The sequence below is a fragment of the Drosophila obscura genome, unplaced genomic scaffold (genome assembly GCF_018151105.1).
Source record: "Drosophila obscura isolate BZ-5 IFL unplaced genomic scaffold, ASM1815110v1 contig_29, whole genome shotgun sequence".
Taxonomy (NCBI): Eukaryota; Metazoa; Arthropoda; class Insecta; order Diptera; family Drosophilidae; genus Drosophila; species Drosophila obscura.
This window is the reverse complement of record NW_024542816.1, coordinates 1,847,743-1,875,371: the sequence shown is the minus strand read 5'-3', so window position 1 is coordinate 1,875,371 and position 27,629 is coordinate 1,847,743. Positions and strand designations below refer to the sequence as shown.

The 27,629-nt window shown below is 49.3% G+C and overlaps 1 protein-coding gene across 1 annotated transcript in view; it reads right to left on the bottom strand.

Moving 5' to 3' along the window:
* The window catches only part of LOC111078843 (dopamine D2-like receptor), a 34,112-nt gene extending 7,195 nt beyond the window's left edge, over window positions 1–26,917 (bottom strand). Inside the window, 3 exon segments of the mRNA XM_041594528.1 lie at window positions 12,172–12,362; window positions 12,422–13,696; window positions 26,846–26,917. Of these exon segments, the coding sequence (XP_041450462.1) occupies window positions 12,172–12,362; window positions 12,422–13,565 (1,335 nt within the window). The 5' untranslated portion in view covers window positions 13,566–13,696; window positions 26,846–26,917.
* Between the last annotated feature and the right edge of the window lie 712 nt (window positions 26,918–27,629).

Below are 27,629 nucleotides of genomic sequence, written 5' to 3'. Positions count from 1 at the left end.
CGTTGCTGTCGTATTTTAATTCTTGTGGATAATTATTTGGAAGTCACTCAACAAGTTCAAGTCGATGGATGCGTTAATTAGCCGCCATTACGCTAGCTCCCCTTTCAGTACATATATTTGTCTTTCCACCTCTCTCTCCCTCTTATTCGCTGTGCATATTTGCTTGTTTGTATTTGCCTATAAACATTTGGCAAAGGCAGGTTGGCAGGTTGGCAGGTGAGGTGGCAAGGCGACGAAGCGAAGAGAGCGAGTCAGAGGCGGATGCCAGTCTCAGTCTCCGTCTCTGTATCTGTATCTGCGTCTGTTTTGGTTTCTGTATCTTTGTATCTCTGTCTGTGTCTGCATCCCTCTATCTGTATCTGTATCTGTCTCTGTGTGTGTGTGTGTGTGCGAGAGGCTGCTGCGGCTGTTGCCATTTCCTTTTACGCCTGTCAATTGCGCATTTTATTTACCAGTGTCGATTTGTTTTATTTCATTTTATTTTGTTTTACTCGACTGTATTCTGTTTCTGCCTGTTACTTGACTTTGCTTTACTTTACTTTTACTTTACTTTACTTTACTTTTATTTTGGCCGGGGTGTGTGTGTCGGATGGGAGGGGTGGATGGGTGGGATGGGTGCTTCGTCCTCTGAGTGCTTTCCGAGTGCGAGGCGGTGGAAGTAATGAAGCGGAAACGAATTACTTTGTAGCAGTTGCTAGAGCCTTGACCTTGCCCACCCCCTCCACCCATCCAGCCAGCCCCGCAACATGCTGCCTGCCCGATCCTGCCCCACCCACCCATGTGCGTGTGCTTTAAATTTTATGCATTTTGCCAGAACACCCCAGAAGATCCGGCGGTGGGAGGGAGACGAGACCCCGAGCCCAGCGCACGTGTCGCACGTTTTGAATTTTCGCTTCCCTACGCCACCCTGCCCCCCCCCTCTCAATCACTGTACTTCAGCTTTTTCCTACTTTCAGTTGTTGTTGCTGCTGCTGCTCCCCGTTTTTGGCTATTAAAAGTTTGACAGCCGCGGGCGTCACTCAAATTGTTGGTGACTTGAAAGTGGCCCGAAAAATGTTCATCGAAGCAACAGAAACAGCAACAGCAACAGAAGCAGGGCAGCAGCACCCACAGCAGCAGCTTCAAACATTCAACAACAAATTTTAAAATGTTACTCCAAATATACACTCAAAATGGAAAATATTTTCTTCGTTTCATATTTCTGTTTTAAATGTATTTTGATTTAACAGAAAAAATAGAAAATTATAGAATTGCTTTTTTCTATTTCTCTGGCAATGTAGCCATTTATTTGTTGAAGCAGAATGAGCTAGCGAATAAATGTGGGCATCACTTCAAGTTGAAACTATTAAACAAAAATAAAGTAAATTATTGCGCCCATTAATTGGTAAAGATAAAATCAAATAAAATTGTGCGCAGATTAAGACAGCCCCCTCAACAGACGAGTTTTCTGTTGAAGCAGTTGAATTTCTTGTGGATTTGTTTGTGTTGCACGTGCAACGATAGGCAGCAAGTATCGCGATGCTTGCTTTGGCGACAGCACTGTCGTGGGACAGTCACCCCTTTCCCCTGATGATTATCCAGCTGCTGGCAAGTCTGGCCAATCCTCCTTCACATTGGCAAGTCAATTAGGAGCACTTGAGCTGGCTGTCCTCGCTCATCCTGCCTACTAACCGTTCCACCCACCACCCACCACACACCACCCTCCACCCACCACTCATGTTAAGCGGACTTTCATCTGGAGGGTTTTTCGGTACGGAGTCCAGCTGGGGACTAGGGTAGGTTAGGGTAAGGTAGGGACTGGGAAGGGACTGGGTAGGGACTGGGTAGGGACTGGGTATGGGTATAGGTTAGAACTGTTTTGGCTTGGCCTAGCTAGGCACAACGCGTGCCAGCCATTAAAAGCTTTTTAAAATTAATTATAAAACCGAAAGTAGACACAGGAAATTTTCCAAATAAAACGCAATAGCAGCAAACCCTGACAACCCTTTTCTCCTGTCGTGTGAGAGCAAGGAGGAGATGGGTTCCATTCGGTTCGGTTCAGTTCGGTTCGGTTCTGGAACTTCTGCCACACTCCTGCCCTGTTCTGTGTTGTGTCTGTATCTGTGTGTGTGTGTGTGTTTACCCTGGCGAATTTAACTTCAAACAGATTTTTGATACTTCAGTGGGCAACCGCAGGGGCGGGCAACGGCGGCTTATGTAGGTTGAGTGGGGATTGTGGACGGTGGTTTAGGGTGCGGTGCGGTGCGCCTCTTGTGTCAGTCGTGTTTGGTGGGTGGGCGGCGGCTCTGGCAGCTGGGCGTAGCCAGTCGAGCATGCGTAACAAATTGTGCACATTATGCGGTGCAGAAAATAGTTATCAATGACCCCACCCCAGGCCCCCCCAATGGCCCGATGCCCCTGTACAAATTAAGTGGCAAGTTTTGAGGGAAAGTTTTCTATGATTTGGGTTGAATCTACCGCTGCTACCTCTACCTCTGCCGCTACCTCTACCTCTGCCTCTACCTCTAACTTTCACCAACTTCTAGCTCTCTCCCTTGCTCTGTTTCGAGCTGGACAGCATCATTATCATCTCATTAGAGCCATCATGATGTGTGTGTCTGTTGAAGGCCTCTCCGAAAATGCTCAACATTTCACTTTGCTTCATGGACTTGCCACGTGCCATGAGCCAGTAGCTGTTTCGTTTGGTTTATTCATGGACATTCCCTTAGGTTTGATTTAGTTATCAGCAGGTATTAAACTATAGTGTGATAAATAAGGGGAAATATGTCCAAATATCCAAAGCATCCACATACGAGTAGGAGTTTGGGCTCCAGCTAAAACTTTGTTTGCTCCAACTACTCGCATATTGGTGGCCCATCACTCTTGTTGCATCCCCACCTACTACCTCCTACCTCCTACCTCCCACATCCTTCATCTTTCATCTCTCTGTTAATCGACTTTTGCTTTCGCTCTCGCTAGTTTCTGTTGCTGTTCTTTCTGCCTGATGTCGCCGTCGCCCCGCAGCGAGATGATAAACGAGTCAGCGCAAAACGAGTTTAGTTGGCAAGCGATAAACCAGAGAGGGACAGAAGGGAGCACAGCTTAGCTGGGAGCAGGGAGCTGTAGCTGGAGCAGGGAGCTGAAGCAGGGAGCTGTAGCTGGAGCAGGGAGAGTCTCTCGTCTGGCCAAAAAACCTCAAGCTGAAATTGCCAAAAACTCACTCCAGCCCTGGCTCGTACTGCTCCCTCCTCTAGCCTCCTAGCCTCCTAGCCACCTAGCCACCTAGCCACCATGGGTGCATCTATCCCTGTCTGTCTGTCTGTCTGTCTGAAAGTATGCCATAACATTTGGCTTTTTATGAATTTTCATAATTTGGCGACTGCTTAGCATAAAAATGTCACAGCAGCTGCATAAAAATGCCCTCCCCCCCCCTACCGCCCCCTGGCACACGATGAGAGTGCCCATCCCACCCTGCGCGTGTCCTTCTGCTTTATAATATTTTAAGCTGATCCGGCTCCATCGTATTCTTATTCTTTGGTTTTATGCCATTCGCATATTATGTACATACGTATGGGTGCATGGGTGTATGGGTGTATGGGGCGCGCCCCCTTTTTTTTTGCCTATTTTATGGCTGTCATAAAAGTTTACTTAGTGGCCGGCCATGCAATCGACCCAACCATGCCGAATCGCTACGAAAATCCACCGAAAAGCAAAGGCAACATCAACCGCAGGATAAGAGGAGCCAGGACTCAGCAGCCAGGAGGACTCCTCGGAATGGAGGCGCAAAGCGATGATGATGGTGCAATGTGCGAGACGAAGCGAAGCGAAGCGCGTAAAAGTCATCAAATAATTTGTTTATGTTGCCAAATGCTGCAGTCCCCCCCACACCACCAGCCCCTGACTTGGGTGCCACAGTTCCTTCCTTTTGAATGCTTTACCCCCTGAAAAGGTTATTATAATTTGGCTCGAGGAGTTCACAACTAACAAAGGGCTGCATTTAATACTCTACTTAAATGCGAATATTATGCGAAGACATCCACAGGCAATGCCTCGCCAAGAGTACATCTTGTGCTGGTGGGCCTTATCATTTATCTGGCCAATATCTTCGGAGCAGACTCTTGCGGGTATTGAGCTGGGCTGGGTAAGGGTATCTACTGTACAGTTGTTGCAGTGCCCCAGCAGCCAACCTTTCCTTCGTGTTAGTACACATTTCGAGGAACATAAGGTGTAAAGAGGCAGAGGAGCCAGCGAGCGGGGCGCATCAGTTATTTGCACAATAAATTGCGTCAGAGCAGGGCCAAGAGAACAGAACAGAGCAGAGCATAGGAGAGGGGCAGGGGCAGGTTGGGTGGCTCTCGACACTTTGCTGCAGCTGCAATTGAAATTCTCGCCAAAATATTGTTGCAAAAAGGCGTTGTTGCTTTTGTGCTGGCAATTTCGCTCAGTGCAGTGTCAGTAATAAAGTTACCGTTACCTTGGCTGCACCAGTGGCAGTGGCAGTGGCAGCCATTGCCGTAACAGCAGCAGCAGCAGCACCACCAATGGCCTCTGAGTCAAAGCCAACAGGCAACGACTATTAAACGGGTTTCGCATACATTTTCTTAGGACAGACAAAGTTAATTGAACTGGCTCACACACACACACACACACACACACACACACACACACACCCACAGGAGGATATGGAAGGCTTTTAGGCCAAGTGACTGGCACTTGATGCTGTTGCTGCTGCTGCTGCTGCTGCTCCTGTTGCCCGTCCTGATGCTCCCCAGTGATGCTGCCTCCTTTGGGCTCCTTCTGCTGGCATATCAGAAGCGCACAGGGAAATTAATTGACTTATTTATTAAGTTTATTGTCTGACGCTACTTTCTCTTCTCTTTACCGCTTTCTCTCGCTCTCTGCTTGTGCCTTGTGTGTGTGTTCTGTGTGGTGTATGGGCCCTGTTGTCGTCTTCATCGTTGTCGTAACAATTTTAGCGTTTTTGCGCGCCATTTTTAATAGCCTCGGACTCTGCTGCCTGCCTGCCCCCCCAGGGCCAACATCTTGCTTATTTATACACACATACATATATAATAGATGTACCACAGCTATATGCGTATGTGTATGTGTTTTTTTGATTTTTCTCGCTTTTGCCTCGGGCCTGGGCCTGTTCGGGGCTCCAACAAATTAGTTGTCATTAGCGTCGAGGGAAATTTTATTTTCTAATACATTTACTTATTCAGCAGCCTCTCGCTCTGCCGCTCTGCCGCTCTGCCGCTCTGTCGCTCTCTCGCTCTCTGGGCGACATATTTTGTGGGCCTATATGGCAGTGGAAGTGGAAATGGAAATATAATAAGTGTAGATTTTGGCAGGAAAAACGCTCAGTGCGTTGATTGAATCTTGGGTCGCTTTTTGGGTTTTGGGGCTCCGTTAATTATTCAAGATGCAAAATGTAGACACACACATACAGCGTGAGCTGTAGAGAGAGAGGAATGAGAGGGGAAGGGCATTTGGGTAAATGCGACCGAAAAACCAAAAAGCTGCGGTCCGTGGCCAGCTCGAATCCGGGCAGGAAGTGCGCGCGCTTTAACTCGCATGCGTGCCGGAGATGAAAACCGCCGGAGCTGATGGAGATTGAGATGGATATGAAAATGGAAATGCTGAGCTGGGAGCTGGGTGATGGGACGGCGGCGGCGGCGGGTTAAAGGGCAATATTTTTTTTAGCAGCCATTTAGCTGAGGGACAGCATTTGGTGTGTGCCGCCTCATGCCACAGAGGCCCCCTACCCCCTATCAACGAATGCCTAAGCAGCTGAAAAGTTTTTATGCCGTCGGCCAATTTCATGCTGTTGGATTATTTATTTGAATTGATGTGCGGCCTGCGGTTCAGTGCGGTTCAATGCGGTTTTCACTGGCTGACAGGGATTTATACCCATACACATACTAATGCACACACACACACAACACACAGTAGTTCAAGTTGAGAGAACAAAGTGCTGGCTGCTGCCTTGCTGCCTGCTGGCTGTCTGTCTGGTTTTTGGGCGCATTCTATTTGGCTTAGTCAACAAATTGTTGCCTGCCTTGCCCCAGCAGTCCGGAGTCCAGAAGAAAGAGTGGAGGAGCGTCTGCTGCTGGTAGAGTGCCACTGTAGCAGCCAGTGGACCGGAGTCCAGTTCAGCCCCAAAAGTTGTCTTGAACGTTTCTTCCACTCCCCTTGTCACGCCTCTCGCCTCACGCCCTCACGCTCTTTTGGCCGTTTCTCCGCTCAGTTTTCGGCTGTTGGCTGCAGCTTGTTTTCTTAGCCACTTGCAGGCACTTTGGCAGCATCATCCCATCTTTTGAGGCCCTCTCCAGCTGAAAGCTTTTCCCATGAAATGCGAATGGGTGTGGGAAGGGGTGGGGGTGGGCTGAGGGCTGAGTAAAGTCCAAATGAGTTGGCCCCAAATGTGCAACGTGCATCCGAACGGTTTAGCTGAGAGTAATGATCAGTTTGCAGCCTGGTCAGGGCCACAGAGGATAGTCCAAGGATTCACCTCTCTCAGCAGCTTTCCTTTGCGCCCCGCCCCGCCCCGCACCTGCACAACTCTTTGGGCAGCACTCGTTTGGCAGCGCTCAGGGGCCAGGGCCGGGGCCGGGGCCGGTGCCAGGCATTTGCCTGCACAACCTTTTAAATGGCCATTAAAATTAAAAAACTTTACGCCCCACCACTCGGTTTAGGCTTGGGGCCAGTTAGCATCATCAGCAGCTCCCACACCCACACTCACACTTTCATCCCTCAGTCCCATGCAGTGCCCCAGCTGGCCCTGGGGCTGCTGAACAAGTTGGTGGAAAACTCTTTTTATTGCCTGCCACATGGAAACAGTTTTTGTGTACTTTGGTAGCCGCCGCCGCCCCCCTAGGTACCAAGGTGAAACTGGAAGCTGCTCTGCAACTTTCCACTTGTTTTGTAGTTTTATTTTTCAATGCTGCTGCCGGAGTGATAAATGCTTGCCCGCCGCCACAGAAAGACAAGTTGGGGTATTGGGTATGCAGAATTTCGGGCAGAAGCTGCTCACCACACTGGCTGCTCATGGCAAAGTTTTCTGACACCAGCCAGCACTCGACCAGCACTGCCATCTCTCCTCCTATCATTGGCTGGATTCGACCTGCTGCTTATGGCCAAAATACGAGGGCACTCGCCAGCCAAATCCGTATTCGTAACCCATTCCAGCCAATCATAAAAATCATGCATAATAAAAATGCCACAAACAATTTTGTTTTGGCTAAAATCAGTGGAGCTGGCAAGGGGTTGGGGGTGCGGGGGGAGAGAGGTTGTCGCCACTTGGCCTGTCACTTGCAGGCTGTCCGTTTCAACGGGCAAACTCTGCTCTATTTTTGGGCACACAAAACATGATTATTTTCATTTGGGGTTGGCTCTTTCTTTCTTTCTATCGTTCGTTCTTTCGTTCCATTCTGGTCTTTCTTTTCTCTCCCACTGCGCTGCTTCAAATGCTGATTAAGTACCGTTATCGCTGCCCCTAAAGAGTGATGTGGGGTGGGGAGGGTTCTGCTGATGGGGCAGGGTCCATTGACAGTTTCCCCATTTTCATTCTTTTGGGTTGCAAAACAAATTCAAGTGCTTGATGTGGGTGTGTGAATCACTATGAGTGAGTGTGTTGTTGAGTTTTTTTTTTTTTGCGCGAATATATTGCGAGTGGGGGAGTGTGAATGTCGGGTGCGTGTGCGTGTGTGTGTGTGTATATTAATCATATTATTTACTTTTTTTTGCCCATGAATTTATGACAAACTCTGATGGCTCCTTGTGATGCTCTCAAGAAGGGCAGCGATTGAGTGCGAGGGCGAAACTGGGTAGGAGCAGTGGGCGAGCAGCAGCAGGACTGCGTTGACTTTAGGTCAAGCTAATCCATCGCAGAGCAAGGCCAAAGCCAGGGGGGAAACTCCATCAATGATCACTTGGCGTATGCAAATGAATCAATATTTAATGATTCCATTTTTATACCCGTACTCAAAAAAGTAGCAGGAACGTTACCCTGTTGAGGGGGGGGGGGGGGGGGGGGGCCCGGGGCGGCCGGTGCGGGGGCGGCTTATACAGACAGCGGAATTATAACTGCCAGCATCAAGCCTCACATCGCTTACAGGAATCGCTCGGCATTCGATGGCGTCTCCTGTCCATGTCTCCACTTCCCTGGGACTTGCTGCAAGCATGTGGGAAACCACATGGAAAGCATCTTCAATCGCTCAACTCTTTCCTTTATCACTGACCACTTTGCGGCATAATCAATGGATTACAAAAACACACTCTGGTCACACTAAGCCCAGCCCCAGTGCTGCAAAAGTCAGCGTCAGAATGCATACAAAAGCAATTAATGGCGGCGAACATGTGTAAGGCAGAGACACAAACACACGCACAGTGGACAGTGGACAGTGGGGACAGGGGACAGGGGACATGGACTCACAGTCCCTTTACTCTTTGCAGCAGCAGCAGCACAGGCAAACAAACAAACAAACAAACAGTCTTGATGAGATTAGAGCAATGAACATGGCAATGGTGAACTTTGGGCGAGGCTACTTTGACTTGGCTCCAGTGTGTCGTATCTCCTGGGCCCTGCTGGTCGCCAACTTCCTACAAGCCAGCCCCATGCCAGGCAGGGGCAGTCAGGACTGCGTGTGTGTGCACGCTTTTACACTTTCAATGACCACTTGAATGTCAACAAAAGCTTTCTACTGACATATACAACCACTTAAAATAGAAAAGCACTGCCCCCATACACACACACACACACACAAAGGGCGAGAGAGGGAGAGTGGCAGAGTGGCAGGAGGAGCGTGGAAGGAAGAGTAGCAGAGAGAAGAGGGCCAAAATGCTTGTGTATTTGTTTTAGCCGCGAGTTAAAACGAGCCGTGTAACCAACAACAAAACAAGAAAACAACAAAATCCACAGCAGCCTCGCCCGCCCACACCACCGCCTCCCTACCTACCCTACCTACCCTACCTCCCTGTGTGCCACGTTGCGTATGAGTAACATATATTCGCGTTTGCCTTGCCACGCCCATTGCTGTGCCTGCCCGTTCGCCTGTCTGTTCGTCTGTGTCATAAACAATAATTCTCCATTGTTGGCATCCCTTTCCGGCATCTCTCTCTTGTTGCTTTTCTCTCCCCCCCCCCCAAAGGTGGAGCCTGGGGGCTGCGCACATTTTTATGAGTTAAGTGCTATCCAGCAAGCACAAATGCCAGCGCACACAGTGCTGGGGGAGCCCTGCCAATCTTCCTCACCTTCGGTTACCAATCTCGAGCTGCCACCCATACCCATCCATACCCATACCCTACCCTTCGCTTCGCTTCCGCCAACCCCATCGACCAACTTCTGGCATTTCTCATTTCCTAGAGTCGTCTTGCCCAGTCTCTTCTTGTGGCAGCAACGACTGGACCGACGACACGACCGTGTTACTGCCCACTTACTCGTATTGTGCTGTTGTTGACGCAAATCCTCTTAACTAAATCAATTTTCATTTGTGTGTGTGTGTGTGTTTGTTTGCCAGTGAGGCACTGTGGCACTGTGGATCCGATGTATCTGTATCTGCATCTGTGTCCCGTATCCGTATCTGTTTCTGTATTTGTGTATGCCCAAGTGTATGGAGAGAAAATGCCAACAGACTTGGCCGAGTTAAACTATTTGTACTTGTGCTTGGGGATTCTTTCGCTTCCATTGTAAACTCTCTGCACTCTGTCCTCTCCTCCCCTTTGAAGACGGCCGGCTCGCTAAGTAAATCAATTTGTTTGAGGGGCAGAGAGAGATACGGTCGGCTATCTGGCTGGATCATAGAAGGAAAGGAAACCCAGAGATCTAATCTCCAAGCAGCATGCAACTTTCCGGCTGCAGCTCAAAGCTCCCTGCTTAGTCCCTGCTCCCTGCTCCCTGCTCCCTGCTCCCTGCACAAACTATTTTCCTATACCCAACTGCATCTGACAAGCGTTGCGTTGCGTGTGTGTGCTGCGTGTGTGGGTGGTGTGGGTGGCTTTCCGGTATATGGGTTAGAGTGTAATTAACACCTGACACTTGCACAGCTATGCAGGCGAGAGTTGGCTCTTGGCTCTTGGCTGGTGGCTGCTGGCTGGTCGAGCAGAGGGCGTTGAGTAGGGTGCGGGGGGAGCAGGCAGGGCCCATTTGATGCTTTTAATGACAAGTTAATTTGCTCTGCCTCGGTTACCATATTTGTGTGTGTGTCTGTGTGTGTGCATGTAATTTGAATACCTGTATCCATGTGGTTGCACGCCATTAGAAGATCAACACAAAGCGCCGCAACAGGCAGTTGCTCAGCCACATGCTGCGGCAGGTGAACTGTGTGCTCCCACCGGCAGCTCAAGTGGTTCCTTTAAGTGGTTTCCCGTGACTTTCACATCTCCCAGTTTTTGGTAATTATTCATAAAGATTTTGCAATAATATTCAAGGCTCATTCACCCACGCACTGATTTCAGATCTTTGAGATCCTTGCGATCCTTGACACACACACACACACACATGCCAGCACAATTGCTCTCTTCAGCACGTTTCCTTGTCACAGTTTGCGGGATGTACTCAAGCAGCTTTTGAGGCCTTGGAACTATTGGCTGAGATGGCAGTCAGACGGTCGAAAAGTCACCTGAAAAGCCGCACCACTGCGTCCCTTTCGGAGTCAGTCACTGAAGTGTAGCCTCGCGCATAGCTGCCACCCGCCCAAAGAATCCTTAGCCAAGTCTCAAAATTTTAAATACTTTTCAAAGGAACAGTCCAGTTCTTCGATATTTTTTTGCTTCTTTATTTTTATCAATTTAAAATTTGTGTTAATTTTTATTATGCGCTTGAAAAGGGGGAAGTTGGAAAAGCAGGGAGAAAAGGGGAAAGCAGGGGGGGGGGGGGGGGGGGGGGGGGGGGGGGGGGGGGGGAAAGCAGTGAGAGGAGGGAAAGCAGGGAGAGGAGCGAAAGGAGTGCCTGCACAAATAAATAATTAAGTAAAATATTCAATTATGCCTGAACGAGTTTCTTGTTTTCATTTCTCTGACAAGTTGCCACATTTGTTATTGTCAAATGACACTCTGACAGGACACAGTGCTGCCGCTGCCCCGCTCACCACTGCCCCCTCTGCCACCACGAAGTGTCTGTGCGTGGCTGTTTGTTAATTTCATTTGACTTTCGAGCGTTTTAATTACGTCTGTTCGTTCGTTCTGTTGCTGCTGCTGCTCCTGCTGCTGCTGCTGCAATTGCAATTGCAAATTTTTTATAATTTGCCAGCGCTCAAATAAACACACAATTAATTGTGGCAGCTCCGGACATGGCAGCAGCAGCAGCAGCAACAGCTTTCAACCAATTAAGAGCCAGCCGGGGTCGCCATTGGCGTGTTTGAGCAGAGGAAGTGCAGCGGGCTGCTGTATGATACAGCTTATTTCAGTTATTCCTGTTGCTGTCGCTCCATTTGCGCATTTGCATAGCTAAGCCAATATTCAGCTACAGGACACAATCCGAATGCTGATGAGCTGGGGATGGGGATGGGGAATAGGAATAGGGATCTACTTGGGATTGGGATTGGAACTGGACTAGGGCCCTTCCATCAATCTGTCAGTTGGTGAGCCAGTCAGGAGTCAAGTCTCGACGGCATCGTCAGACGGAAGGCAGGCAGTCAGGCAGGCAGTCAGTCTGTCAGTCTGTCAGTCAGTGAGTCAGTCAATCGAACAATCAATCATAGAGAATGACAGCTACGTCGGCTTAAGTTAAAGTCAGCAAGCGGCCCAAGATGAGAGTTTGTCTCAGTGGCAGTTCGCATTTCCCATTTGCCTCCCATTTCCCCCCACACACACACACACATTGATTTATATGCAGGGAGCGCCAAAAATTGAATGTTATTGCTTGAATGGCCGCAATTTACTAAAAAGCCACGCCCCCCCCCGCTTGGCCTGCCTCCCTGGGCCCATGTCTGGGCCGTGGCCCGTGGCCCGTGGCCTCTGGCCTCCGGCTTGTGGCTCCATCGTGCTCGGTTATTTATGAGCGTGTTTATTTATTATATGACCCAACACTTGATAAAATTAAACGCAAATGGCTGGCAATTTTGCATTTTGATTTTGCCACCCTCCGGCAACCAGGCACAGCCAGACACAGCCACAGAGCCTGCCATTCAGACACCGTATATAGTGGGTAATACTCTCATGTATAAGGAGAGGTGTATATAAAAATTGACTTACCAGAAAGTAAACAGCAAATGGCATCACTACCACGGCGACCAGTAGATCGGCAATGGCTAAAGAAACTATAAAATAATTCGTGACTGTCTGCAGCGATCGCTCGCGGCACACGGACAATATGACCAGGATGTTGCCGAAGAGGGTCAGGATGGGAAACAGTATCAAGATGAGTGCCCAATAGTTGTGGTCCACTGCAAGCAAATAAATTGTAGAGCTGAGCCCTGTGGGCGCTTTGCGGTTTTGGACTCACCAATTCTCAGCTCGCCACACGATTCTGACGTGAGGTTCAGCGACGTCTCGTTGGTACAGTTCATCCGATAGGTGTCCAGGAACAGGCCCGTGAGGTTCTGTTCCATCAGGATGCCGCCGCTGCCGCCGGCGCTGCCGCTGCTCGGTGTTGTTGCTGCGGCCGCCGATGTTATTGTTGTGCCCGAAACCGTGCTGCCATTGTAGTTGGGAAAGTATTCGTTAAAGTTCTCCAGTAGCAGCATAAATGAGCTGCCACCACCGCCAGCACCAGCACCACCACTTCCTCCTCCACCACCGCTCGACACTGCCGCCGCCGTGCGATTCCTGATCGTCGCCTTGGCCATCGTAGCCGTCCGCTGTAGCAGCTCGACATCACCGAAGCCGCCCAACAGACCGTAGTCCGTTTCCGCATCGGCCACGTTGTCAAGGGCCGCCTCCTCCCCGCTGTCGATCAGCGCAATGTCCGCCTCATCCCCGGCCCCGGCCCCGGTGCCGGCCTCCCCGCCGGCCAACTGCTGCTCCACAAAGTTGCGCAGCGCGTAGAGGCCGTCGCCGGGCGCCTCCTCCTCCGCCTCGTCCACCATGCTGGAGTTGGCCCGACTGGGCAGCGTGCTGTTGAGCGCTTCGCCCAGATCGAGGCTCAGCCAACCCAGGGTATCATTGGTGCTCGAGGTGGCTGTGTCCGTACCCGCACCCGTACCCGCACCCGCACCCGCACCGATTCCCATTTTCGTTGCCATCGCTGCTGCCGTCGACGTGGACGTGGACGTTGACGTGGCGTTCTCGGCGCTGGCGGAGCTGAGGAGCCAGTCGCTGATGTCGTCGATTAGGCCGTAGCCGTCATCCTCCGCCGCCGTCTGCGTCTCGTCCTCGTACAGCGGCAGGTAACCGGTCGTTGGCGTCGGGGGGGCTCCGATCCCGACGCCATCTTCCCCCAGTACCAACCCATCCTTAGCGACGGCATCGCTGCGGTTCCCATCCGCCGAACGGTTCAGCAGGTGGTTCATCAACGCTCGCCCGGTGTCTGTGCCCGTTGTGGTTGCTGCTGTTTCCGCTGCTGCTGCTGCTCCTCCCGATGTTGCTCCTGATGTTGCTCCTGATGTTGCTCCCGATGTTGCTGTTGCATTTCCTCGGCTAGCGGCCATTTTTCCCTTTGCCGTTGCCGTTGGACGCCTCCGCCTCTGACTGTGTGTCAGGGGCCTAGACCTTTAGTGGGGCGGAGGCGTGGCTAGAGCCACAAGCTGCAACTGCAACGCCAGTGGCATTTTCACTTTAACTGTAGAGAAAATGAATAGAGAGAGAGAGAGAGATGATTAGATGAATGTGCACTATGCAGCTGCAATGGGATCGGGAATGGGAATCAATGGGAATCGAGTCATCTGTCCGCTGTTCGTTAGCTGACAGAATGGTGGGGGACATTTACACCAACGCTTAGTGTGGGGCATCCATTCTATTGCTTGCCTGCTCATTGGAGTCTTCGTTTAAACACACACAGCCATGCACCCACAGCCGTGTAGTTTGTTGCTCTCTGTGCCAATGCCCCAATCCCCTGCCACCAACTGCCCAGCCTCGCTCCAGCCCTCCCACTTTGCCCGTACCGTATTTGGCACGCCCTCTTCTGTTGGCTGGCATTGCCGCATGTTTAATTAACTCTTTAATCAATTTATTGCCAATTATTCTACAAAAAGCGACAGCGAAAATGGTATAATTTAATTAAATTAGCAAAAGGTTTTTGTGTCTCTCGCCTCACTTGCCTCTCCCCCGCCCCCCCAAACCCTAGCCAACCCAACCCAACCCACGACTTGTCCTCTCCTCGCTCTCTCTCTCTCTGTCTCTGCTTTGCTGCTCTATCCTTGCCCTTACACACTTTCAAATTTCCCGCTTTTGTATTTGCCAATTGACGCTGATTAAAGCCGGCCATAATTAAAAGATGGCTCGTTGTTGCCTAATGAGACTAAAGTACCAGCAAAACGGGCGCTGGAAGCACGGGGAGAGAAGAGCGAGCAGCCAGCAAGCTGTACTTAAATTTCAATAGGTCAAAAGTAATCGAAGTGCCAGCAGCAGTAGGGAAAACTACGTTCAACTTCACTCATTACGCTCGTTTTGCGAGTTCCGATCAGGGGATCCCTGTCAGAAGGTTCCATCAGCGGCAGTGTTCCCCCCCCGGCCAGAGATTTAGCAAAATGTTTGCACTAATCAAATTTTTTGGCACACGACCAAGACAGCCAGCGGATGTTGGAGAGGAGCCCATCAAAATGCCGCAATGCTGCATGTGTCCCGTGTGCATCTGTACGTGTGCGTGGCATTTTCATTAATTACGCCAGCAAGTGGCAACTGAACCGAACCTGAACGGAACCGAACCGAACCCCCACTTGGAACTCAACTCAAGTCGAGTAATTAATTTCACTTTCGCCTGAGCGAGGCCTTTGAATATGCGCCAGCCACACGCAATCCATAAAGCACAGTCAGAGTTAAGTTTCAGCCTCAGTCTCAGCTTCAGACCCAGCCTCAGCCTCAGACTCAGCCTCAGTTCGGTTGAGTTGAGTTGAGCCGGTTAGTTGGTTGGCTGCAGAACTGTGGGAACTGTGAGCTGTGGTGAGTGCCATTTCCGGTGGCAGGACAGGGACCACCCCTTAAGCAAACACCAACCAAAATTAAAGATATATTGTAGGCATGCACGACAGTAGGGGGGGCTTAAGAAGAAGCAGAACGAATCGAAGGGCTGCAGGAAAAGAGACTGCGGCTATGGCTGACATATTTTGGATACCTTTTGGTTGGCATAGATTTTTAGAGGTGAGATTTTGCTGCTCATATAGACAGCCATTGCCTGTAGACAAAGGGACCGCCAAGATTACCCACGTGTAAGCGGTAGAAGAATATTGATAGAGTGGCGGGGCAGTGTGGCAATCACCAAAACATTTAATCGACACCTTTTTATCCTGAAGGTATTTGGAAGGGAGACAGGCTTGTCTGCTCTATAACATCGTAGTCATTGTTGGGCCTGCCTGGCCTGCCGCAAAGGCTGCTTGCCTGGTCTGCGGGGGGAATGCTGCTGAAATCTGTATGGGGGTTTTAGCATGATGAACCAAATGCATTTCCGAATCACTTTTGTGGCAGCAAGCGGTTGAGAATGTCGTCCTTAGCCCTGGCTAAAATATGGCTCGAGTAAAATTATTCCGCCCATAAAAGCAGAAGAAAACGGTGAGGGGGAGGGGCGCATGGGGCACGCCTAATCACTTGACCCCACTCAACCTTGGAGCATTTATAATATGACGTGTCCGCTGCGGCTGCGGCTGCAATCCAATCCGAGCAATCCAATCCAATGTCGTGGCTCATTAACAACATCCGGACAATGGGAAGGCATTTCCTTCTGCCCCCCTCCCATCACCTCTCTCTCTCTCTCTCTCTTCACTCTCTATCCTGCAGCGCACCACACGGCACTCAATAAATCAGCAAGTGTAATTATTTCCAACGCCAAAGTCGAGTCGCGTTGAGCCGAGACGGGTCGGGTCGGGTCGAGGAGGCGCTCGCTCGCTCGCGTGCGACAGTCGACTGTTGACGGTGGTGCAGGGGTGCCAGCGGGTGAGAGTGGTGGAAAGTGAAGCGAAAGTTTGTCAGCAACATTTTTGCTCTCGTGCCCAGCCGGGTGCCAAGGTCACCACACATGGCTGGGGCAGGCGATTGGGACTGGGATTGGAATTGGAATCGGAATGCCCCCTGCAGCTGCTTCGAGAAACTTTCCTTCCCCTGCTGGTGGCTCATTTTACTCACAATTATTTGTGTAATTTTAGGTCGGGCCTCTGCATTGCGTCGCCAGCGAAAGTTTTCGCATTGGGCGCAGCAGCAGCAGCAGCACACGATGACCGATGGAGGTCAGGTCAAGGAGTGCTTCCTACCGGCGACGGCTTCAATTGCACTCCGTCCCAGGACATCCGATCACGTGCCCGTTCTTAATAACTTTGACCCCTGCCCATAATTCCAGCGAAGTGCCAATGGCAGGGGGCATCCATGGAGAGTGGCAGGGATGGAGAGATAAGCAAATTGGTTTCAGATTTTGCCTGGCACGGGCACTGGCACTGGCACATGTTGCCCCCAGGGGCGGAAAGAATCACGACACCAAAAACCTATCTATGTATCCCAGAGTGTACCAGAGTGTCCATATGTGTGTGTGTCCATGTGTCGGTGCTGCCTGCGGGACTGAACAGATGCTGCCGCCTGGGCAGGATAACACCATTTCATGGCCATTTGCCCGCCACATCTCCGCGTAGCTCACTCCCACAGTTCTCTCTCTGTCTCTCTCTCTCTCTCGCTCTCTCTGTGCAGATAAAAACGCCCTCGGCATGTGCTTGTTAACCAGTTATGCGACGGCTCCGCTGTCCGAAACTTTAAACATTTGACACCAGTGTCAATGAGCACACACTGGAGCAACCTCGACAGGAGCAGACACGAGAATACACACAAAGGACAAAGACACAGCCACAGTCACAGTTATGGAAACTTTTTGCAGTTGTGCGACATCAGCATGACATTTGATTAATTCCATTAGTCGACAGTGCAGTGGAACCAGAGGGGCAAACCGAGTTAATGCTCAAGGCTGTGACAACGGGGCGTATAGCAGCAACACGTATACGCAACGTTGACTGGCGTCAGGGCAGGGGAAGCGTCACCAGAGTATCAGGAGGAAAAACTCCTTTCTTAGGGAAGGAAGCAAAAATTCAAAAAGGGAACAAGTCGAAGATCTTTTCTTGAATCGATCGAAGATATCCTCCAGTACTCACGGGAGAGTAATTATTTCTGGACTGTGCCTTTTTCCGATAGCTCAATCGTAGAAGCAGAATATCTTTGTGCGCCCTTTTTGGGGCTATAAAATAAGACGCTCTCCACTGAAGCCTCTCCGCAAGCGTCAAAGGAGATAATGCCATGTGGTGGCAGCTGGCCGATCAATTGGCGAATGATCCGTGTAGAAGATGCCGTGCTCGTATATAAATTTGCTGACATTTCTTTGGGCAGCTTTAAGCGAATGGCTCGAATGGGTTTGGGTTTTGGTCTGCAGGTGGGGTGGGGGTGGAGGGAGGGTTTCAGATGGGTTGGGGTTGGTTGACAAAGGGAAGCGCGACTAGATATATTTTTGTATATGGGACAAAAACCGCTTATCGCTTCAAGTCTACTCAAGCGTCAACAGAGCGATTCATTCGAGAATTTCTTATGCTTCACTGAACCAGAAGTGTCGTCGTCGTCGTTGTCGTTGTCCACCCACAGCACAAGCAACATCCACAGCCATAGCCATAGCCACAGCCACATCCACATTCACGTCCACTTCCATGTCGATGTCGTTGTCGTTCGCATCGCTGCTATATTTATACATACTCGTGTATATATATGTATATATATATATATATGTATGGATATATCCAGAGGTGTGTTTGTGCCAGTCATCTACCCCCTTGGCAGCCAGCAGCCAGCCAGTCCCTGCCTCAATCTCAGCCCCCTTCCTATTATCATCATTTACACAGCCTGGCCAATGGTTGCCCCTTTTTTTTTTATGCCAACGCATTGGATTTACCCTCCTCCTCCCTTGGCAGTTATTTCTTTTCTTTTATACTCATTCTTTTTTTTTTTGTGCGGCTCGTATTCTTCTCTAATGGAAAATTATTGAAAAGAAAAGCCAAATTGCACGCTCAATTTTCTGCGAGGGGGGGGGGTGGATGGGATGCAGGAGGCGGAGGCTGTCATGTCCTGTTATTTCTTTCTTTCCAATGAATTTCTTTGCTGATGCAGAAAAAGTAAAGTGAGTCCAAATTGACGGCAAGGAGTGGTCTCTCGTCGAAAAAGCGGAGCAGCCGCAGCAGACCACAAATAAAAATAAAAAAACCAGCAGCAGCAGACCAGCGCCCCAGCAATCTAAGCAGCAGATTGTCCTTTTCTTGTCCAGGGACCAAGGACCCTGGACTGGAAACACTCGACAGCCAACAGGAGCCGATTACGAAGTCTTTATTGGATTATAATTCGTACGGGAAAAGGCCTAAAAGTGTCCAAAGGATGATAGACCAACAGAGACAGGAGGAGAGGCAGAGCAAATTGGAAGATTATCAAATGTGATTCTCTGAGTATTTTCACTCTCTCCCTCGTGCAGCTGAACGTATGATTAATATTTTATTTTAAAAGGATTTTCTGCAACTAATTTCCATTTCAATTGTGTTTTATTTTCATTTATTTTACTATTTTTAGTACGCGGATGATTTAAATTGAAATAATCAATTAGAAGACATATTTTAATTTCACGGAAAGGGAGGGGATTGGTCAGCCAGCTGGGCCAGGCGACAGAAGGTTAGCCTGACTTTAAAGTTGCCTTCGGGCAGGCAGCCGCTTTAAGCTTATGATTTATTCAAGCAAAACGATTTTGCATCACAAAAGGGTGCACAGCAGAGCGCTCCATGGGCCGCTGACCACGGACCAAAAAGAGCAACAAAGTGCCGCACAGGGCGGGGGCCACTGGGGCCATGGGCCACTGGGCAGGGGGGGCGCCTCCGGGTGAGTCCGGGTGAGCAGAATTATGCAGCAGGGCACAAAGAAAGTGGCAGAAACGAGCGGCGCGAAAGAAAGAGAACAGAAAATGAGCAGCGAACGGGGGCGAAATTGCCAAACAAAGGCCGCTCACAATTGACGCGGGCCCGTAAAGGGTGCCGCAGGGATCGTGGTGGGGGCAGCAGCAGTGACTCCAGGCCAGACCAGAACAGAACAGAGCAGAGCAGGGTCTACACTTTACATATATTACAGGGAAACCAACCCACCCACCCACACGCCTACACACAGCGAATGGCAAATGGCGAATGGCGTTGGGACTTCCAATACGGACTACTCTCGGACTCTTCGCACGCCCATAAATTTTTTTTTTCTCCCTAAAGCCGGCAAGAGCCATGTCCGCTGTCCGGCTTGTTTAACTGGCCGTGTGGCAGACCAATGTGTTTCCAGACTATGTGGCATGAGTGGGTTTCGCCGTCAAGAACGAAAACTTTGGCAGGCACATTTTAACATTCGTTGGGGCGGCAGGGGTGGCTGTTCATTCACTCAGCAACTTCCTGCGAATAGCCGCCAGGAACAAAATCAATTTGGCGAAACGTATCTCTGGCAAGCAGCCATAAAATTTTTTTTCCTCATGTGCTGGCATCCTGCAGGACTCTGTTGTGGGGGCGCCACTGTCAGCTTGGCAGTTTTGATGGGGGGGGGGGGGGGGGGGGGGGGGGGGCCCCCCCCCCCCCCCCCCCCCCCCGCGGGCGGGAAAGAAAAAAATTAAGAGAAAGGAGGGGGGGGGGGGCGCCCGGGCGGGGGGGGGGGGGGGCCGGGGAACCCCGGGGGCACTGCCACTCGAACAAAAGGCAAATATCTTTCATTAACTAATTAGCTTACTTTTCCCATTTAGCGGCTGGCTCACAAAGGGCAGGGGAACGGCGAACGGCGAACGGCGGACGGGCATGGGGGACTCTGGCCAATCTCTGTTGGTTTTGCTTTTGTTTAGTTCTACTCCAGCTCCTGCTCCTGCTCCTGCTCCTGGTTCTGGCTTGAAAGGATAACGTGCAACGCAGTGATGCCATAAAATACAACTACTTTCGGTTCCAGCTTGCCCTTCCCTCTGCCATCGCCATCGCCATCGCCATCTACTTCTCTGCCACTCCTCCCACTCTGCCGTCTTCTGCTGGCTAGTCTTTTGCCTCTCTGCCAATAGTTTCGCCTTTACTAGGCAGTGCATATACTGAGCATGCGAAGTGGGAACATACTCGTGGAATATGTGTGGAATATGTGTGGAATATGTGTCTGTCAGTCCTTTAGCTGACTGATATATGCATACCCCTCTGATATCTGATATCTGATATCCAGCTGCCATTATAGACTGTTCCCCCAGTTGCAGCGGAGGTATCCTTTGGTCGCAATTACAACTATGTTCGAGTATATCCTTTCTATCCCTTTCCCTTCCCTTCCCTTGCCCTGAGTTGCGTTGTTTTATTTCACTTTTCACCCTGTCGTCGCTGCGCGCTCGTTGAGTCTTTGTTATTTCACGCTTTTGAATTCTTTTGGGCATGCGAAGCTAAATTTGCTCAGCATCCTTCATCATCCACTGCCCCCCCCCCCCCTCCCCTCCCTGCCACCATCTGGGATCTGTGGAAGCCTGCCCCGCCCCGCCCCGGCCCGCCCTGAACCGTACCGTCATCGCTGCTGCCTCGTTGCCATACACTTTGATTAAAGTGAAAATAAATGAGGGTCCTAGGCAACTGCTGTTGGGGCTAGCCCCCATGACTGTTGGCCGCATCCAATCCCCCAGTCCCCCAATCCCCTCCGTGTGCGTCTTTTTTAGTTTCTTCCCTTCGTTTCGCTGCTCTTCTTCTTTTTTCTTTTTTTGCGTTTTTGTTTTCCGTGCTCCTCCACTGCGGGGAAACTTCATTAGAAGGCTACAAAAACATGGGCCTAAAGCGCTGCCAGAGCCATAGCTGGAGCCATAGCCAGAGCCAGAGCCTGTGTATTGGCTACAATTAAGTAGACCGTTATGACGCCGCTCGACACGACAGCGACAACGGCCAGCAAGAAAACGAGCAGCACCAGCACTGGGTGATGACGGCGTACAAAATTCATTTGAATACGGGCCACAATCGAGCGGCATGGCCATGGCCGTGGTGCCTCGCCTGCCGCCTGCCGCCGGCCCAGTTATCAGGCGCAAATTAGTCAAAGCAACTGCCGGCTAACACTGAAATTGCCGATGGCCCAGCGAAAGAGAGACAGCTGGAGGCAGTTCCAGAAGGCTGCCAACAGATAACTGACAGAGGCCGACTGGGAGACTGGGGAGACTGCCAGAGACTGGGGAGACTGGTGGACTGGGGCTAGGTATCGTATCGAGGCAGCGATGGCTGAGAAGAAGTAGCAGGAGGAGCAGATGGAGCAGATGGCGCAGGAGGTGGAGCCGCTGGGAAAACGGGAAGAGGAGAAGAGGAGAAGCGGACAAATGTATTGGGAAAAGGCTGGCCAATCTGCAATGGCAACGTATGCTGAAGTACAGCCCCATGGCCAAATACAATGGCCAATAAATTGCCGGTCCGCCTTGCTCATTAAATATATGGATACTCGCACAAACACCCCCACACACACACATACGTACACTGAGCGAAAAAGGGAAGCCAAGCCAATCTTCTGATACTCCCACACCTGAAGGAGACTCGGTTTTTGCTTTCAGTGTACAAGAAACGGATGTGTGTGCGTGTGTCGTCTCCACGTTTAATTCAATAATGCAGCGGCAACTCGTTTGTCATTTGATGTGTGTGTGTGGCACGTCCCCTGCTCCTGCCCCTGCCCTGCACATGCCCATGCCAGCAGTCACGGCAGGAAACGTGCAACAGTCCAGGAGCCACAGAAGCCAACGAACGAAACAGAAGACGACTCCCTCCTGGCAGCGTCGGGCATCAGCTGCATTGGTTCTTCCTGGGATTTTGTGGGAGTATTTTGTGAGCGTGTGGCATTTCACATCATCCACCCCTCACACGCTGTGGATGTGTCTGCCTTTCATTTTCATGTTCCAGCTTGACGAGGCTTTCAATTTCTTCTTTCCCCGTCTGTTGTCAGATTTTCATACGGTGTCATGTCTCTCATGTCTCTCAATGACTCTGCTTCTCCATTCTCCTCCTCTCTCTCTCTCGCTACTGGTTGCTGAATCAATAATTTCATTTCCTGGCTCTCACTTTGTCTGTGTCTGTGTGTGTGTGTGTGAAGAGAAGAAGAGCTGACACGCCTCTTGGGCGTCATGTCATCCTTTAATTCGGAGTCTTGGACTCGGTGCGTTGCTCCTTTGATTGCTTTAATGTGAGAGTTTGGCCCATCCTGCAGCGGTATTTAAGGTATCACCCACCCCAACCCCACCTGAGCAGAATCGAGTCCAATGAATGCCCAGGGTATCAGCTAGTCGACTTAAATTCTACATCCAGCTGCTGCTGCTGCTGCTGCTGTCCCTTTTAAACCAATAACTTCATTTGCCGGAAACTTTTTAATATGGCCATGTAAATATATGCACAGCGATGCTATCGGACAATGGAGCACACTCTGGCAGAGCGCGAGGGAAGAGGAAAGAGTAGAGAGAGCGAGAGCGAGAGCAAGAGATGGGAGCAGCAGCAACTAAATTTTATGCAATTATAGTAGACATTAAATTGATAAAGTGAGCTGCTGCTGCTGCTGCTGCTGCTGCTGCCGCTGAGACTGCCTGCCACGAGGACTACTCCACCTGCCCTGCCCTGCCCTGCCCTGAATATATATTCTCTATGCTCGTACTATTTACATATGTATGTACGCATGTCTATAGCCACTGGGCAGCGTTCAACATGAAAATTAATTACCAGTTTGTGCATAGAAATGAAGCAAAAGCCACAGACCACAAGATACTTTTCGCTTTCGTTTTTGATTATTTTTATTCTGATTTTTGCAGCTGGCCCAAGAACGGGATGAGGGCGAGGCACCACCTCCAGTTGGTATCGACAACTGTGCGAAATTTCATAAATTTCACTGGCGATGCCAAATTACAAAAAGAGAACAAAAATCTGGCATGCCAGGCCAAAGCCAACAAAAAGTTGAATCGTTAAAAAGCAAAAAACGGTCGAAAAAAAAACTTTTACAAAAGGCATTAAAAATTACAACAAAAAAAAAAGGAACGCCCAAAATAAAAAAAGGAGAAGAGAAACCCCCAAAGAGAAGATGAAGAAGAAAACGCAAGTGTGCTAGAGCAGGCTGGTCAAAGCAAAAATTATATTTTACATATATATATTATATATATTCCTTCTCCCTCTCTCTCCCCGTATGGTATGTTCCATGTTTCACCTGCCTGGCCCCAACACCCACGCCCCCCACCGAGGGCTAATAATTCTCTTTTACCTGTGCGGTTCGGGTCAAGTTTTATTTCATTTATATTTATATACTTACATACATATTTGTATACCTACATACATATATATATATTTATTTATTCTTTTGGACTTGTTGTTTTTTACCCAGCACAAAATGTTAATAATTGGCTTGGCTGTTCAGGGCGGAAGGACCTTACCATAAATTGCTTGGGATATTATCGTTCCTGCCACATCTCGCACTGCCCACCCTCTCTCTCAGTCTCTCTGTCTCTCTTCTAGGGTCCCTCTCGAACTCAGAATTGATTACAGTTCATTTCATTTTGGCTTTGTTTATTTCCCTCAGCTCTCTTTTCATTTTCCAGCCCCTACACGGCTCCCCCCACTGCCCCAACCTGCAGCAGCATTGATATGGCCAGCGATTTTTCCATTTCAATATTTATTTGTGTGAGTTATTATTATTATTATTGCCGCGAACCGAAGTCCTCCGTCCTTCGTCTACCGTCCGTTGTCCGCTGTCCGTGGTCCGCTGTCCGTGGTCCATGGTCCGAGCGTACTCAAATATTAATTTCGCGCTTTTTTTCCACTGCTCTACACTGGTACGGGCACGGGCACGGGCTACTCCCCAGCCTCTTCTTTTGCTCCATCTACCGCAGATTTGTATGCGAATTTGCATTTGTATGGAACGTGGCACTGAGCAGAGTGCTCCCCCGTTCCAGTCCCTGTCCCTGTCCCTGGCCCTGTAGCTGCCCGCAATTGAATCATTTCTGTGTGAGAATTTGGATGCTGTTCAAATACTACTACTGTAGAATTCTATTCAAATAGAAATTGTGTAGCAAATTGTTGAACACTCTCAAACAGATATTTTTCTACAAAATTTGTAGACTTAAAAAAAAACAACTATTTTTAATGACTTCCATATGACTGTCGAGCATCGGACCTGTTCTGTGACTTGGCTGCGATTATGTTAGTCATATTTTACCACTGCCAAAAGCTGTTTAGTAGCCCAAATATAGGATCTACAGGACAGGATATATTAATCGTATTTATTATAGATGAATTTACATACATAGCTCCGCTCAGCATACGCAAATTGTGCAGCCTAAAACTGAAACTGCAACACACCACAGACACAATCCGCAAATACAAGACTAAATACTACTCGTACTACTCATGTGCTCCATTCCACATTTGCAATGGGGTTTTGGGTTGTGTTGTTCGCTGGCATCCAGTAAGTGATGCTATAAGCTGTTATATGGTCTGTTCATTAGCATTATGAGGCATATCCATCCCATTGCTGTGCATGTTTATCTTCAATTATGTGCTGTGCGAGCTACTCACTTGATCTGCTCTGCAAACTGACTGAAATGCATGGCCAAATGAAATGTATTATGGCCCACAACAGTATGCACAAAATTTTCAATTAAACAGCAGCAGCAAACACACAAAAAAAAAAAAAAATTCAATTAGAGAGTTTTGTGCAAATTTCATTTCATCGAGTGGGCAAAAGTGTGCAAAATGAAAATGAACGAACCCCAATACCCCATACCCCATACCATACCCGTATTTGGGTGTCCGAGAATTATTTGTATGGTTTTTGCACCCCCAAAAACCAGCAAGCAAACCGCTCGTTTGGCAACTGGTGTGGTGTGGCTGGGGGGGAAACGAATTTTAATTGGAGTTTGTTGCTGTCGGATTTAGTAATTCTTTGTTGGTTTTGTTATCGTATTGCTTTAGCCATTGTTCTGCTGGAGGTGCTGACTGGCTGGCTGGCTGGCTGGCTGGCTGGCTGGCTGGCTGGCTGGCTGCCAACCTTGCTGATAAATGCGCATTATATTGAATAAGCAGCGGCGATAATTGCATAAGTTTGATTAGTTGCTCGAGCTGATTTAATAATGCAAAAGCCACCAACACATATCCACCACACATCCAGCGAGCCAATTAACGAATCATTAATATTTGATATCGGATAACATACTATACATACATCTACATATGTATGTTTGCACTCGACTCCCCCGTTTATTGAATCGAGTAAACGGAATTGAGCTGTGAATTAATAAGGCATCAGCTAATTGATATTATCTCTCCTCGGGGGCAGGATTGGTAGGGAGCAATACGAGAAGTATATGTGGCAGATGGAAGGATGCAAGAAGTTCAATTGGGTGGAAAATGGGCTGCATTATTCCTGCGTAACCCACACACATCACTGGAAAGCTGCTTGATGCGGTTAGCTTCGGGTACATTTGTAAATAGATAAATGTTCGATATTTGTAGCTAAACAAATAAGCACAGCATATCCATAATAGTTATATGTACAACTAGTTGTACACTCCATAGATAACTGCACAACTATTGTGGTTGGCTCGCGACTGCCATCTCTAGCTTAAGCACGAGCATGTCTGCCATCTCGCTTTGCCCTGCAGGCTGTACGCACAAGCGCTCTCTGAGCGAGCGCAGCGTGAATTATTCTGCCAGCTTCTCTGCCTCTCTCACGCCTACGCTGCCAGCGAGCAGCGCAGCTAAGCGATCAACGAGACCAAAGAGAGACGTGAGCAGACATGCTCAGACTTGTCTCATTATCGCGTTACACTATTTACAGGCATTCCGTTTGGATAACTCGCTTTGTGTGTGGCACTTATTCAACACCTGTAGCTCTTGTTTCGCCAGTGGGAATATATGCAGCACTTGAAATTCATACTCATCCACTTGTATTCCCCATCTGGTCCAGCCCTTCCTCTTTTTTTTCCACTCACAATATTATCCCGAAACTCCTCCTCCAGCCCCTCCCTTTCCAGCAGCGCCTGATGATACCTTTTCTAACCAAAAAGTACAGTCAACATTTGGAAAGTTTATGCGACTCAGCGGCTCATTTAACACCGAAGACGATTTAATCCCGACCTCTGCCTCCGCCTCTGCCTCCGCCACTCGCTTCCTTCCGCTCCTGGTGGCAACTGATTAGTAGTAGATTGTTGTTGTAATTAATAGATGGGGGATGGCCCCGGGGGCATCGCTTATCGTGCAACACCCACCGCCGCCCATCGCATTAGGCGGTTGCCTGGCAGCGGGTGGTGCGGCAGTTTCCGTCCCTTTACGTAACAGAAATCTGTCATAAATGGCAGACCAGAGAGCAGAGCAAAGCAGCAGGAAAATGCAAATCACAATGGACCTTTTTTCTTTCATTTTCTTGTTATTTTGATTTGCCTTTTCTTTTTCGGTTGTTATTCCCTTTCTTTCTTCCCCTTTTTCCCACCACCCTTTTTTTTTTTTTTTTTTTTTTTTTTGTACTCTTTATCGATGTCGTTTTTCTCGTTGTCGATGTCGTTGTTGTTGGTGAGGCCACAAATATGCGCATAATTAATTTGCCGGCTGCTTTTTTCGGGCTTTTCTGAGTAGATTAAATGGCATTTTGTCAAAGTGTATTCTGTATTTTAATTAACCTCCACGTAACCATCCCCCGCAATTGTCCGTGGCGACGGTCCGGCCCTCGGCCCCATTCATCCGCTACCAAAAAGGATGCTCAAGTCTCTTGAATACTTAAGTTGTTTTCTTACCGAATCCTATTGTCCCGTGGTCGGCACTCAGTATCGACGCTGTTTCCGCTCCTTCCTGTATCCTCTTGAAGCCTGTCGAGGCGGCTCGAATCGAATTCAAGTAAGTAATGCCAAAGTATTTAGTCTGCAAAGAGAGCAACAAGCAAATGGAATTCTTCAGTTTATGGCAGTCATGGCAGTCACGGCAGCCAGGGGGCAGTCATCATAAAAATTGCAAACAGATCTGACAGGCATTTCCCACTAAAGCATGCTCTGACAGGCTGCCTTCCACGTTTCCTCCTCCCCCCCGGGATGCCGGAATCCCAGGTTCCCAGGCTCCCAGTACGAGGACTGTGGATATGAGGGCCAACTGACAGCTGGCGGGGCAGTGAGAGCTTCTTACGTCACTTCAAGCTCAACTTGTTCTTAGATTTTATGCCCACGAGTTGCACTACCCCGTGGAGCTCCTGTGATACAGCTCCAGCTACAGCTACAGCTCCTCCCATTTGCTGGCTACATTTTTTATGCCTGCCCCACCGTGTAGCATGTAGCATGTAGCATGTTGTACATCCTGCATGTCCTGGCATGGATATACTCGTACTTGTACGCGTATTTATGCATATCATATTCTGTCGGTTTTTTGTCGGTTCTTAAATATTTGATGCAGCCCGTGGCAGCCATAAATTAAGCGATCCAATGGAAGCATTTAAATTCCAATGTCGTACAGCCCCAGCCAATTAATTTCAGCCCATGAATCTTTAACTCCCCTTCCCCTCCGCAGCATTCTCTTTTTTTTTTTTGTGAG